Below are 15394 nucleotides of genomic sequence, written 5' to 3' on the forward strand. Positions count from 1 at the left end.
GTGCATGGTGACTTGGTGGGGGTTGGGAGGGCGGGTCTTAGGCATGCATCTACTGCCTTTAACACTGCTGCTGGGAATATTAAACGGCTTGCCCCAGAGATAACAGTGAGGGATTCTTAAGTATGGGTCTGTTGATAACTCACCTTTCATTAGGATTATGTTGTATAAAATCTTTGTCAAAACAGGCTTTTAACACACAGAGCTTGGTAGAGGCAGATTGTGCATCTGTAGCTGATTGTGTTCAGAGAATAAACTGAAGCTTTAAAAAGGGATATGCTGTCACAATGGCTGGTGTTGGAGGTGGGGAGGTGGAGGAAAGAGAATTGACATGCTGGATCTTTAAGTAAGAAGGGGCCCATTAATAGCCAGAAATAGCAAAATAGGAGAAAGGAACAGAAGAAAGCGTGAATGAAATAGAATAACCAGAAATATATTACAATTCACAAAAATGGTGTTTACTCAATTACATACTCCTGTCTAATGTGAAAATAGCTGAAAAAATTAAAAGCCCTTTCTAGGAACAAATTTATTTTGTTGGAACACACAGAATAAAGCAAATCATAATTGGCTGTGATGAATTACATCCAAAGTGAAAAATGGAAATACAGCAGGTAGTCTGCCTGCAGGGGACCTAGAGTTCCTATAGAAAGAGAAAGTGTCCTATAACCAGAGGTGGGTATCTTGGTTCCAAGGGAAACCAAATGACACAGGAGGAGGAGGAGAGTGGGGAGGGATTCTGAGGATTCAGAGGTGTGTGTGGGTCTGGAGAGGTCAGAGCCATTTGCTCTGTAGGCTGAGGGAGAAGGAGTGCCAGGGCAGGGATTCAAGAATGTGGTCCAAGGGGAGGGAGAGATAGATTTGCCTGGCATTGGCATTTTTGATGGATTGTAGTGATGAAAGATGAAGGCTGGAAAATGGAAGGCAGAAAGAGGAACAATGGAAGCATTCTCTATTATGCAGAGACTCTCCCAGTAGGATGAAAAGGGGTGGGGTGATGTGGTATACTGATTTCTGGAGTGATCTTCATGAAAACAGATCAGGGAAACTGACAAGGAAGCAAGCATGGAGCTGGTTGGAATAGGAATACCAATGTCTTCCTATTTACGAGGGATGTGTGAACCCATGTGCACACAAGTAACTGGCAAAACTTAGGGGAAGCATCAAGGTAGAAATTCATAGCCATTATTTTTGTGGCCTCTAGCTACAAAAGCTAACAGGTGAAGATAGTCTAGAGACCCAAACTGGGAAAATAAATGACATTTTAACATTGTGTCAGGTAGGCAATTTAAAAATAAATTTGGATTCAATGTATACCATTAATGCTAGAGTTTCTAACAATGCAAAAATGCCTTCTTTTCGATAGCAGTTAAAAAAAGAGGCATGTCGTAGGGGGTGAGGAACCATGTATAGGAGAGGCGTATGTGATTGTGACAGCAGCCCTACAAAGCTATTGAAAACATACCACGACTCTGCCCTCCAGAATTAACACCATAACCTATGTCAGGAACTCACTATTATCCTCATATCAGCTCTTGGATCCTGTCCAGTCCCATTAGCGATTCCCATGTAGATTGCTCTGTTACTCGTGAATGTTAATTGCTTCTAAATCTCTTTGGATGTTCAGATGCTTGGGGAAAAAATTCTGACTGGCGAAGGTGTGAGTTTTATTAATGTGCAAGTAAACAATAAATCTATTTAGAGACCCAAGTGGAGTGTCTGTGACTCAAGATGCCGTAAACAGCTGATGTGGCATCTTTCTTTGCATGTCTGTCATATGTTGGTGGTGTGAGAGTGAGGATGGGGGAACAGGATTTCAGTGATCACTGTGGTGTGTGTCCAAAATCGGTATGCTTGTAGATTTAGTTAGACACTCACATTCTTCCCTCTGGGATTCCTACTTTGCTTAGTATGAAATTATGACCTTGCTACCTTTGAGAGAAGCTTATACTTAGTAAGTGCTATTAAATCAGAAGATGTAAAAATATGAATGTAATTTGGCCTATCACCTAGTTTCTGAACTAGAAGAACTTCAGAAATAAGCTTCTTAAGCTTTATTTTACTCTTGAGAAACAAAGGCATAGGGAGGGGAGAAGGTAAGGCACAGCAGAGCTGGCCAAGAAGCCAGGTCATCCAACTCACACCCTGGCACTCAAGATAAGAGAAAATGATAAAAACGGGTGTTTATTATAATTTCCAGAAGCATTTCACTGAGTCTTTGTGGAGTTTTAATTTTTTCCTTTGGGTGGAAAAAAATCTAGGATGATTCAGTATTAAAATTCATTTATTAGTAATTATAACAGTATCTCAGCGAGAGTAAAAAGGTAGAAAAAAGGAAAAACACCCACTTTAGTGCTGTGATTCATGAATTCAATCAATATTCGTGGAGTGCCTTCACACTAGAATTTAGCAGTAAACAAAAAAATTCCCTGTATATACTAATGCTCCCAGGTTACAAAACTGTAGGCTAGGATGCAACTGTACTAAATACTTTAGGCAATTGTAACACAATGGTAAGTATTTGTATCTAAACATAGAAAAGTTACAGTATAAATATGGTATCACTGTATTATAATGTTGTGAGTCCACTTCATATATGTGGTTGGTTGTTGACTGAAATGTCATTCTGTGGTACGTGAATGTATTTTAAATAGGATGGTCAGGGAGACATCACTGAGCAGGTATTTAAGCAGAGATCTGATGAAAGGGAAGGAGTAAGCCATAGAAATACTGCAACAATATTGTCCCAAGCAAAGGGAACAGTTAGAAGGACAAAGTTCCTGAGGTGGGAATGTGCTTGGGTATTTGAGGATGAGTGAAGGGGTCAGTGCTGTTGCAGAGGTGCGTAAGGAGAAGACAGTGAGAGATCATGACCCTCACATCATGGGCTTTGGGAAAACTCAGGGACAGTCATTTTAAGGAGACCCATGTTTTAGTATTTCTGTAATCCCAAATAGTATGGCTCATACACAGAACCCAAACTCATCCTTTTTTTGGAATATTTTCTGAAGGTGCCATCTTTCTGGGATTGGTGTCTGTCACTTGCCAGGAATGTCTAGAAACTATCAGATCTTTCTGTAGAGTTTTTGATGAGAGTGGTTTTATAGTAATAAAATTATTGAACCATAGGATTAGAAGTTTCTTGATGGTAGGACCTATGTCATACACATTTTTGTGTCCTCCAAGAAGCCATACACAGTTCTAAACTTACACGTAGTAAGAACTCAATAAATACTGATTATTTTTTCAATGCATGAGTAAATGGTCTGAGAGTGGTAGAAAGGATGGGATGTCCTAGAAAGGACTGTTAAAAATACACCCTTCTAAAAATGTTGTTAATGAAATTACTTCTGAAGTATTCTGACTTCCTTGCAATCTTTTTAAAAGACAAGTCCATATGCTGAAATGTGAACATAAGTATATAACAAACTGAACAGTAGTAACATTATTTTCAGGCCAAATTTTAGTTGGATGGTTGCATTTTGTCAATGCAATTTTTTCTTCCATGTTTTAAACTGGATATGGGAATTTTTCCAATCTTATCTCTAGTATTAAAAGAATATTGGTGTCTGGGCTCATAAAAGCAAGGGGTTACGCTCGTCACTGTCTTACCCTAAAATGTGTTTAATATGTTGAGATTATGGTGAAAATGACATAGGAAATATCAGTCCCCTCAGGAACAATGGGTGGTCAAGATACATTGTGATGGGGAAGGCCAAAATGGTAATTCTTGTTCTCCCATTACTGAATTCTCACCCTAATGGACCAATAATTTATAACCTTATTGCCTTTCAGTATCCCCATCTGCAAAGTGGGGGTAACACAAACTTACCCTCTGCCTTTCAGGTTTTTTGCGAAAATCAGTGAACTAATATTGGTAAAATTGGAGCCCCATGGATGAAGGGTACTTTGTAAGTATAATACATTATTGTCACGTTATTTTCTGTTATTCCAAAGTGCAAATACCAGATGTCTGCTCTTGCCATATCAGGAAATCTGTAACACCAAGTTTCACACCCAGATATTGATAATCTGACTTCCTTTGAGGCATTTAATATTTCTGAACTCTAATGTTTTGACAACATGTTGGATGTTGAAAAGCCACCTCCCCCTGCCACCCTCTGTAAATATAAATTCAAGCAATGTTTACTAGAAAATTTGGACAAAATATGTCTCTATATTATTATATGTAAAAATGTTGATATGAACCATGGATGTAAATGTAAGGTATCTTTATTTCTCTTCTCTCAACTCTCTCTTCCTTTCTTTCAAAACTGTATTTAACTTGTGTTTTGAGCAGTCGGTCTGTGTCTCAAAGAAATGGTTGATTTCAGGGAGAGAATGAATGTTTCCATGAGGTGAACAATATTTTGTTAAGGATGAAAGTTGATCAGACAGTTTGCTAATTATTGTATTTCCAGACTTGGGGCAGGGAGAGGAGGCCAACCAGAATGGTGAGCTAAGTGTGGATCACCCCTCCTTAACCAGGTTACAGTCCAGGGGACCTGGGAATTGCTTCCTACCCATGCAATGGCAAAGGCTACAAAAGGGCAGGAGGAGACTGTGCAATTCCAAAGCAACTGCTTTGATAGATTTTCTCTGTTGAGTGGTGCATCTTTTTATTTTGCCAGGCCAACCAATGCCCTGGAATTGTGTGTGCTACCATAGATTGGCCAGCTATATGCCCAGTGCTTAACCCATGGTTTGATATTTTTTTTCTTTTAAACGGTGGCTGTCACCCTTTAAAGTTGATCATAGAGAAGTTTAAGTTTAGGACTGCTTATTGAAGCCTATTTTAATGAATAATCCTTGGATTCATGCGGCTGTAGGATCTAAGTCTGCAAGGGTCTTATATGTCTTATCTAGCCCTATTTGTTGGCCAGTTCTAAGGGTTCCACCTGACTGGAGCCTGAAAACCTCTAGAGGCAGAAAGTCTACGACCTAAAAAGGCAACTCTGACATTTAGAGAATTCCCTCTCAAGTTAAACATCAGTCCAACCACGATGTATCTCTGCCCTTGGGTTCTACTTTTACTATTCATCCCTACAATGAATAAGTGTTTCTCCTACAAAATGACACCATTTCAAATATTTAGTGACACTTATTGAGTCTCCCTATGGTGGTCTCTTTGTCAGCTTCAGTTCCTTCCACAACTAGAGCTCATTTCCGTGATTTCCAAAACTCTTTACCCCTCTGGAAAAGTTCTTATCTGTCTATATCTTTCTTAACAAGCAGCACTGAGAATCTATCTTCTCCAGGCCCCATTCTGCATCTCAGAGTCCAGAGATCTAATCAAAGTTTCAGAAGACAATGACCTCTGAAGAAATCGTCTGGAATCACGTGCACCCATGGATTGGTTTGAGTAACGAGACAGCAAAGCCCACATCTCTCTGTGAGGTGCAGATGATTGACAGGAAGAAAGTTGTTTTGGTTAATAATACAATCTGCTTGCCTCCTGTAGACACAGCAGTAGCTTACTAATTCGTTAGAAGTGAATTAAGGTTGTTTACCCATGTTTTAAAGTAACTGTCAGAGTGAAAAAAAAAAGTTTGTACTAAATGAGACCACTCACCTTCTTCGGAGTTGCTGTTTATTTTAAGCTGAGTGCATAAATAATATATTGAGATACGAAGGGTGATTTCAAGCATTAGAACACGAAGTCTCCTGTTTACTAACTGTCATTGGGCTGAAGAGAATTTAAACAGCTCTGAACCTTTTTGTCTGTGAATGTGAGGCATGAAATTAACTTTCATTTCATAGTTAGCAGAAATCATGATGACGGCAGACTTGTTGACATGTCTCCTGCCGAACTGGATATTTTTTGGTATTCAAGACAAACCTTGACAACAGAGTGCTTTCCATGTCTCCTTTGAAACAAGACTTCCTCCTTCCCCCACAAAATAAATAGGGAACTGTCTGGGTCACTGAGTCAGTTTGTTCTGGATATAAAGAGGAATACTGGAAGTATATACTAGTCTAGGTTCTGGGAGTTCCAGTCTTGACTGCTGGCAACCTTCTCTGAATCTTACTTTCTTCATCTGTAAAATGGAAATAATAGCATCTACTTCCACCACTTCACAGGAAGATGGTGAGATCCCAATGAGGCAATTGTGGGGAGATGACTTTGAAAGGCATCAGGTGTCATATGTGGGCAGGACAAGACAAGATAACAACAGTTATTGCTATTAAGGCTTACTCTCAAGGTTTTACATGTATTAACTCGTTCACCCAACAACCCTATGGGATAGGTACTATTGTTATCCCAATTTTATCACTACAAAAACACAAGCACAGGGCAGTGGAGCGACTTGCTCCATCATCTGATAGCTTAAAGTTTGCAAAACTGATATCCAAACACCAGGCAATTGGGTCCAGGGTTTGTTTTCCTAACTCTTACTTATTTGGGAGAAGAAGCCAGGTTTCCCCATATATAATTATGCCCCTTGATCATGCACAAGTAAATGAAACATCATTCCTAAAAGCCTGGACCAAATTTACGCTGAGAAAATACAGGTATGGCTTCCCATCAACAAGGAGGGTTCCCATTGGGTAGGTATGTAGCAGACTGTATGGATTAATTATGTTTTATGTGTGAAGAGCCTGGTGATTCTTAGATGAAAAGCCGTAAGTAAAAAGACCTATTACTCGTAATGCTTTCAGAAACAAGAAATTTGATTCACTTTTTGTCCCCTTAAACTTGAAAATGTGATAGCCTATTTCAGAATATAGGGAGAGTGTTAGAGAATGAATAGAAAATGTATGGAATGTTTAATTTTGCATGATTACATTTCATATTTGCCAAAGTAACTGAGGCAAATAGAAATGCATGATAGTATCATAGCATACCTATTTGAGGTGTTTTGATGGAGTACTCAGGTTTTACAGTCTGATACGTGAACCCTTTGGGGTAAATCCTTATTAAGCAAATGAACAAGAATGTATTTGTGTTTGCATCATTGAAAATATGTAATTTGTACAACTGCTCTTTCAATGTATATTTACACTATATTTATTTGAATTTCAAAAGAGGAAAGTCTTAAGTGATTAATGGAAACAAAAATGATGTGGATTTGCAGACATTTTCCCCTGAAATATGCTCAGTCTTTACAAGGATCATACTTAAAATTGGAGTGGCAAGAGTGGGGTGCTGACTTGCTTTGGATTTCTGAATGAAGCATTCCAAAATAGGATCATTTCCATAATCCCTGAAAAATGGACAGATTTATGAGAAGTAATCAGCTGAGGGAAAGAATAAATTCTGCTCTTCCAAATTGTAAAAATCTCAGCAATTGCTGCTGTGCTCTAGTACTTGTTAATACAATGAGATAATTGCATAATTAAATACACTATGGAATTTCAATAATTGGAAACTTTGTGTTCTCATCACAATATGCAACTTGCTGATGTTGAAAAGCATCAGCAGTGTTATCTGGAGGCCAGGATCCTTCTTTCACGTCACGCCCTCTGCAGCCTTCTGCAGCTCCTGTTGCGGTTCTGAAACACTTCCCTTTCAGGTTATTTTTAGTTGGTTGTATTTAGACAAGGTGAAATGAAGCAGGATGTCCCCCAAAGTCTGACTTATCTGCCCAGGTCATGGAAGTTGAGGATCATTTTGCTAAAAATGTCCCTGGTGCTAGCTAGATCTTTCTATGTAGTAATGGTTGAACGGCAACCTGAAGAAGAGAGTTTTTTGGAACTGGGGAGTGCTTCTCTGGGTTAGTAAATGTGATATTGCTCTGTGGAGCCTCTGAAAAGGCAAGCTCCAGAGCTGGGCTACTTGGGTTCAAACCTGGTGTGGTCTCTTTCTTTCTGTATTTCTGGAAAAGGTACCCAATATCTCATATATTTTCTTACCTGTAAAAGGAGAGTCTTAGCACCTACATCTTCGTGTTGGTGCAAAGCATAATGGAGGTAATGTATGGAAAGAACTTAGAAGATACCAGGCAGTTTGTAACCATCCAGTGAATGTTAGCTATGTTATCAGGCAATCCAGGGAAAAGTTTCATGTTCATCTGAACGTGACGAATCTTTCAGTAAGAACAAATAAGTAGACTTATGGTTTTGCTCATTCAAGAAATATTTATTGAATACATGATGATGATGATAAAAATAATATTATTAAATCAGTGCTTGGCAGACAGTAAGATATTTTAGCAGGAACTGGTCCATAATTGGTATCCCCAGCATCTAACACACCCATGAATACATACAGGATAGTTACTTAGCATAGAATGGATTCCATACATGCTTGGAGAATAAATGAGTGAATCAATGCATGGATAAAATTCGTTTTAACCTTCTTCTTTTAGGAGTTAGAAGAGTTTACTATGGTCTGTTTGAGAACGTAGATGCCTCTGCTTTTGTTGGACTCTAGGGCTGGCACTAGGCAAGTGAGGTGTGTATGGTGACAAACTTAAAGAGGCACTCACTCTCAGGGTTGCACAAGTGCTTCCTTAAATTTTGTGTCCCAGATGCCTCACTTTTATCACCGTGGCCCAGGCCCTGTTGAATGTGTTAATCTTGCATGTATGACTATGCTTGATTTCTACCTGTGTTTGAAATTCCCCCTTAATTTTATTTTGAAAAATTTCAAAGCTACAGAAGTTGAAAGAATAGTACAAGCAACACCCTGCATACGTTTTACTTACGATCATCAATAGCTAATACTTTGCCACATTTGCTGTATCTCTTTCTGTATATATGAAATCAAACTTTGTCCTAATTCACCATAGAAATCATGTTGTAACCTCAATACAACATTCTCATTCCCTTGCCTCTAGTGCACATAATGTTAAAGAGGCTTCCAAAAATCTGAGTCTCAAAATTATGAATTTTGGAAGAAAAGGACAAACAGAGCACTAAAAGAACTTTGCTTAAACTTGTTTTCAAGTTTTAAAACTGCTGCTTGAACCTTGTTTTTAGACTATTAACATACCCATTTAGAATACCTTCAATATGAAATGACCAAAATCTTAAAGGTTACAAAGTTTTCCTGCATGCTCTGACACCTTCTTTTGCAGAGGAGAGACTTTTTAAAAAAGATAAATTCACTTGACCGTTATTTTTCTGAGATCCTTTCAAAAGTAAATGAGAGTCCAATGACAGATACAATGAGCTCATCATTTTCCAAGTTAGGAATATTCACTGTAAGGGGTGATTATGAAAATATAATATAGAGGCTATATTATCAATTTGGTGATATGCCCTCAAATAGAACTGTACACTTGATTTTGGAATGCACTGACAAACTTATATGGAAAAAGAACCTTTCTGATTAATCTGGAATGTTTCTGAAAAATAAAGTATCTGTCCTACAAAACGATGATAACATTTGACAGACGGTTGTATTATTTCAGTGGCATTAGCAATATTCTCTATGGAAGCCCAGGGAATCTGAGGAGGGGCCTCAGGGTGATCACAGAGGGTGGAGATGGGAGTTAGGGGAATGAGATGACATTGGAAATCCAGGCCACTCACTCATATTCCACTGGAATAGCTCTGAAATGATGTGCTTTATGTTGGACATCCGTCTAAGAATCAGTTTTCATGAAAGTATTCTACAGCTAAAAAGAAACAGTTTGGAAACCATAGCATTAGTGGGTAGCAGAGAAATAGGAAACATTTATCCAGCAATCTTGGTTGGCAGTGAGAAGTGAAAGCTGTCAACTTGAAGGGTGGGAGAGGTCAGAAAAACCATGAAAGGCAGAAACACGAACTGAAAAACCATCTGGGAGTAGCAAGCAGGATCAAACACCCATACATACCCTAATGCGATGGTTCCTAAACTCCAGTGATTCCTGGTCTTTAACCCAGACATTCTGATTCAGTAGATCTGGGGAGGGGCTCAGGAGTCTGGTTTTTTAATAGTCACCCTAGGCTGCATGGAAAAAAATTGTCCTAAAGTCATGTTTACATCATAGAACATTACTGTATTTGGTGATGATAAAGATGACCACAAGTGTAAAGAAAATGTTAAATTCAGTTTCATACAATGTAACCATTTTTCAAATTCAGGGAAATTTTAGAATGATTTCCTTCCAAAATGCTTAAAATAGAAAGAATTATCCCGAATAACAGGGGGAAAAGACAGACAGTAGTAATAGTAATAAAGTACTATTAGTAAAATAGTAATAAAAGACAGACAAATAGTCACATTACAGTGTGGGTTTGCTAAGTCTGATAAGAGAGGTACACACCAAGGGAGCCGAGAGGGCGTGCCTGTCTGGTTGCACGCTGTAATGAACTTTCGAAAGAGGAAGCTTCCTAGTGGTACCGCGTGGCTTAATGGGCTATTCACAGGGTGTGGAATCAGATAGGCCTGGGTTTGAATCCCGACTCTCCTGTTGTAGGATCTCAGAAAAATGACCTAATCTTTTTAAGCTGGGTCTTCTTCATAAAGTCCAAATAAAGACTAAATTAGATGATGTGTGAAAAGTACTGAGCATAGGGCAGTAAGATGATAGATGCTCAAGTGGCTGTCATTCAAATAAACGGCTGTAATTGTATTTATTTAAGAAGGACCTTCAGATAGGTAGGCTTTCAAGAAGAGTGGGGATGACAGTGTGTTGTTTATTAGGTTTGGTTTAGGCAGGAAAGGGGAGGCAAAAGCATACCCCCAAAAAGCGGGACAGCATAAGCAAACCTTGAGGTAAGGAATGATTTATGCTTTTGTGCATAGTTCAGTGTTTCCAAAGTGTTGTTCATGTAGAAGATTCTAGATGGTACAAGTATTTTACAAATATTAACTAAGCTTCATAGTGACTCTATGAAGTAGGTATTGTTTATGTAACAGACCATGAAGGCTAAGGCACAGAGAAGTTAAGCAACTTGCCCAAGATCACATAGCTAGTAGTGGCACAGCCAGGATTTGAACACATTCAGCATCTGTATTGCTAATGACTATGCTAGGCTATTTTAATAATAATAACTTATGCTAATTAGTGTGTATTAGAAAGCTGTAACTAGCACAGGAAAACAGTGATTTTTACAGATATTGTTGCCTAGAACAACAGTAAAGTTTTAAAAAGTAACTTGATTTAAAATAAATCATATACAATAAATGATAGTGGTCATGTCATCAAATATGACAAAAATCCTGTAGGTGTTCCCCAGATGAATTTGGCCTGGGAAGTTCTGGGGCAGTGGAAGAGAGTGGCAAGGATAGATTGGGGCCACCATGGGAGACTGTCGCCTTCAAATAATTGTGTGAAACAACAGCGAGAAATCCTTTACATTCTGAGGGAGAAGCCAGTAGGTCTGTTGTAGGGTAGGAGGCTCAGGGAAGGAAAGACGGTAGCTTGATGAGTGAGTTCTCTCCCATTTCCTGCATTCCATTGTGAAGGGGCGAAAGCCTCCCCTCGACCTAGACTTCCGAATGGCCGGCCTGAGACCTATGCTATTTGGGCGTTATTTAGTTTTTTCCTCCTCCTCTTTCCCCATCCCTTCTCCTTCCTCTTCCTTCTTTTCTCTTCTTTTGCCTCTTCCCACCTCCTTCTTTTTATTGTGCATGAGGACAGATTTCAAAGAGTCCATGCCCCCAAAATGCAAATCCCTGTTGCAATTCAATGGGAAAAAGAGTTTAGTACTCTAGATGGCACTTTAATTTACCTTCAGCTTTTCGGGATGACACCTGTGTATCTCTCCTGAATCTCTCCCTGGATATAGTCAGAAAAATCTAAAAGCTCAGCTAATCCTAAGCCAATCCATGCTTATGCTTTTTTAATTTAATTTTACTTATTTTATTTATTTTTTTTTTTTTGAGACGGAGTCTCCCTCTGTCGCCCAGGCTGGAGTGCAGTGGCGAGATCTCAGCTCACCACAAGCTCCGCCTCCGGGGTTCACGCCATTCTCCTACCTCAGCCTCCCGAGTAGCTGGGACTACAGGTGCAGCCACCACACCCGGCTAATTTTTTGTGTTTTTAGTAGAGACGGGGTTTCACCATGCTAGCCAGGATGGTCTCGATCTCCTGACCTTGTGATCTGCCTGCCTCGGCCTCCCAAAGTGCTGGGATTACAGGCATGAGCCACTTTTCCCGGCCCATGCTTAGGCTTTTATATTTGCAGATTTATCTTCCTATCAACTTATTTGAAGCTAATATTAAGATGAGTTTGCATTCTCTGAGCAAATGAGCACAGGTGTTAGTCTAGAAATTGGAGGAAACCGGAATGTAACCAGCCACACCGGGCGAGGAGTGGTGGGATAATTACACAGTTCCTCGAGCCTGGGTGTGGCACGCCTGCCCTGCAGGCTCCACATCTGCAGTGTTCTGCCCACGTCACACCCGGTCCTCATATCTAGAGACAACCAGTCTACTTATCTAGTCCTGCCCATTTCCTCTGTCTTATCCTGAGGACGAGCATCATAATCTGTTCTTTTCACCTCTCTGTTCCCACCCTTTAGTGCCATCCTTGACATAGGGTGTGCATTCGATAAATGAACTTCTGCCCATTGGTTAATGAATGATATCAATAGCTCCTTACTTCTCTATTCAGATTATGGTTTAATGAATACGTATTGAGCACTTACTATGCGCTAGGTATTGTGCTAAGGGCTTTTGTACTATTTGAATCTTACAACAACCCCCTTCACCTGTCACCAATGGGGAAATTGAGGCTTAGGGAGGTGGTATAGTTTAACCAAAGTCACACACACTTGGCTTGGCATGATTCAAGCTCAGATACCCCACGTTCAGGCTCAGTTCTCTGATTTCTTTATGTCACTTTTCCTGCCTTGCAAAACATTGAGTGTGTTTCTCCTTCCACTGTTAACCTGGGGTTTCCTCCCAACCGACCCCCTGGGATCTCACTCTCAACCCTCAAGTTGAAGGAAAGTTCCTCCCTCTCTGACTGTAAATAGAGAATTCTGTCTTCATGGTGTGAGACCCTGAATGTCATCAAATGCCACTGCCCACAGTGAGTCCAGGAACGGAAGCTGCTTTCGGAGTTTCCAGCAGGGGCTGCCTGTGAAACAACCACAGGCAAGTCCTGTGTGCGTGTCCTGAACACTGCCTCACAGATTAAAATAGTCGTCACAGTGACCAGAAAATTGGATTGGTTAAACCTTCTGGTTTTAGATTGTTTTTGGGAGTGAATAACTCTATGATTTTCCTTGTCACAGGCTAAAATGAAAAAAAAAAAAAAAAGTAAGAGTGCAACTTCATAGCTATTTTTCTTTCCTGTATGTTCATAGTGGTTATTTATATCTGGGAAGTTTCCATTGGGATTTAGTTCAGGATATAGACTTGGCAGGGTGGCTTCTGCACTCTGTGGTGACATTTGACAGACTGCAGGCAAAGCAGGATGGATTTCTAATGTCTAGATGGATGGATTTGGGGGCAAAGTGTTGGAATTGGACTGTATTATAAAATGGATTTATGGATCCGAATCTAAAAGTGGCTCATTGCCTGTCAATATGAGATCTGTATCAGTAACATTTGATAAATTAGGCCTCCCGACCCTTTGCTCTGTTTGCTTTATCAACTCTACTTGGCAATAACAATAAAAGACTCCAGGTGGTGTATTTGGAATGGCTTATTGAGCTTGCCATGTGCATTCCTGACCTTAGGGCCCAGCTCTGTGATCCTGCACATGTTATACCCCCCAGAAGAGCACTGCTGTGCCTGACTTCCTCCCCAGAATTAGACGTTCCCCTGCTAAGCTGCATTTCAATATCGGCCTCGTGCATTAACCTTGAAATGCTGTGCCCATGATGTAGGTAGTATCTTCATTTTCCAGATGAAGAAATTAAGACACTGAGAGGTTAGATGAGCTGCCCAAGGCCACACAGTAAATCTCGAATACAGCTGGGTTCCAGATAAAGGTGTCATGGTCGCTGGGGGAGGGTATGACACTTTTGTTCTCTGTAGTCACAGACTAAAAGGAGTTGAATTTTCACAAAGCTTGCTGACAATACACTTTTTTTTTTTTTTTCCCCCAGTGGTGGTGTGGCTGCTATCTTATCTCCAACTCTTTTGGGGAAGCAGTCCATGTCCCTGTGTAAGAAATACAGGGTTGCACATGCCTGTAAATCCCAGCACTTTGGGGAGGCACGCCTGACGGCGGGTGGATCAGACAGGTCAGGAGATCGAGACGATCCTGCGCCTAACACTGGTGCATCCTGTCCTCGTACTACAAAAATACAAAACAATTAGCCAGGGCATGGTGCTGGGCGCCTGTAGTCCCACGCTGACTTGGGAGGCTGAGGGCCGGAGAATGGGCATCGAACCCGCAAGGAGGTGGCAGCTTGCATGAGTGAGAGCTGTCCGCCGCCACTGCCACTCCCAGCCTGGGCGACAGAGCAAGAGCTCCATCTCAAATTAAAAGAAAAGAAAAAAAAAATAATAATAATACATCCCGATTGGGTTTTGGCAGATAATATGCTTTGTTTCATCTTTGCAGCCATAGGCCAAGGGTCAAGGCTTTCTTCATCCCGTAAATGCTGGCCTTTATGGAATCGTTCTTATAATGCCACAGATATCTTTTGGGAAGGGAAGGGCAACTCTGTGCCCAGCCAGATTGATATTAGGTAGGGGGGAGCAGGATGGAGGGGCGCTGTTGACAGAAACAGGAGACATAGTTCTTCCCTCAAAAGTGCTTACATTTTAGTTGGTGGGAATGAGTGAATGCCAATTTGTATCCCCAAATCTCTTCATTTGTGGGTTGTAGAAATCCATGGTAGGTGAAATGGGCCCTGCAACTCCATTCACAGGATCACAGCTGCAGCACAATAATAACGAATGATTGCAATGTGCCAAATCCACACACTGCATACACTTACCCAGCCAATCCTGGCAACTACCTCGAGTGTGGTTCACAAAAGTCTTTGGAATTGGCAATCTGTGTGTGTGCCACGTGGGGTTGAGATATAATTCTTAGTGTATAGCTGATCTCTTTGGCGTAAATTATGCTGCTCTTTTCCTTTTGAGTGTCTTCTGAAATTTTGAATTAAAACTCTTTACTCTGTCATGATAATGATGATAAGATGGAATAGAAAACCAAAGGGATAATTATCTGGTGAAATATAGCAAAACTTTTATGAACTAGAGGTGAATGGAGTTTTATCAGATTATCTGGAGCAAAGTTTTTTTAAAAAAAAAATTTGTGGCTGAAAATTTATTCTAAAGTATATCATGGAAGCATACTGGTATTTCTAGTTTCTTGCCTCAGTGTCCATGATTTAATGAAGATAACTCAATTTCCCTTTTGGTAGAGCCTCAGGGGGTTATCATTTCAAAGACCAGCCTTTTTCTTTTGGTAGGGGGGAGGGGATGGTCAAGAGGATGTAGGGCATTAGAGAACTGATGACTTTTAGCTTGAAATTTTTGATACTAGTTTATTTCAAATACAGTGAGTTTAGGAGTACAGTTTTCACAATCTCACTCTCTTTCTTCTGCACCCA

The 15394-nt window shown here is 40.2% G+C and overlaps 1 protein-coding gene across 3 annotated transcripts in view; it reads left to right on the forward strand.

Moving 5' to 3' along the window:
- The window catches only part of PPARGC1A (PPARG coactivator 1 alpha), a 698009-nt gene that overhangs the window by 211199 nt on the left and 471416 nt on the right, over positions 1-15394 (forward strand). For 2 of the 3 annotated variants that reach the window (XM_017866779.1, XM_017866764.1), the window contains exon 2: positions 3844-3908. The exons of the other annotated variant lie outside the window; for it this stretch is intronic. In XM_017866779.1, coding sequence (XP_017722268.1) covers positions 3891-3908 — 18 coding nt within the window. In that variant the 5' untranslated portion in view covers positions 3844-3890. The remainder of the gene's footprint in view (positions 1-3843; positions 3909-15394) is intronic. 3 annotated transcript variants of the gene reach the window in all.

This window comes from Rhinopithecus bieti, unplaced genomic scaffold, assembly GCF_001698545.2.
Source record: "Rhinopithecus bieti isolate Rb0 unplaced genomic scaffold, ASM169854v2 scaffold_1599, whole genome shotgun sequence".
Lineage (NCBI taxonomy): Eukaryota > Metazoa > Chordata > Mammalia > Primates > Cercopithecidae > Rhinopithecus > Rhinopithecus bieti.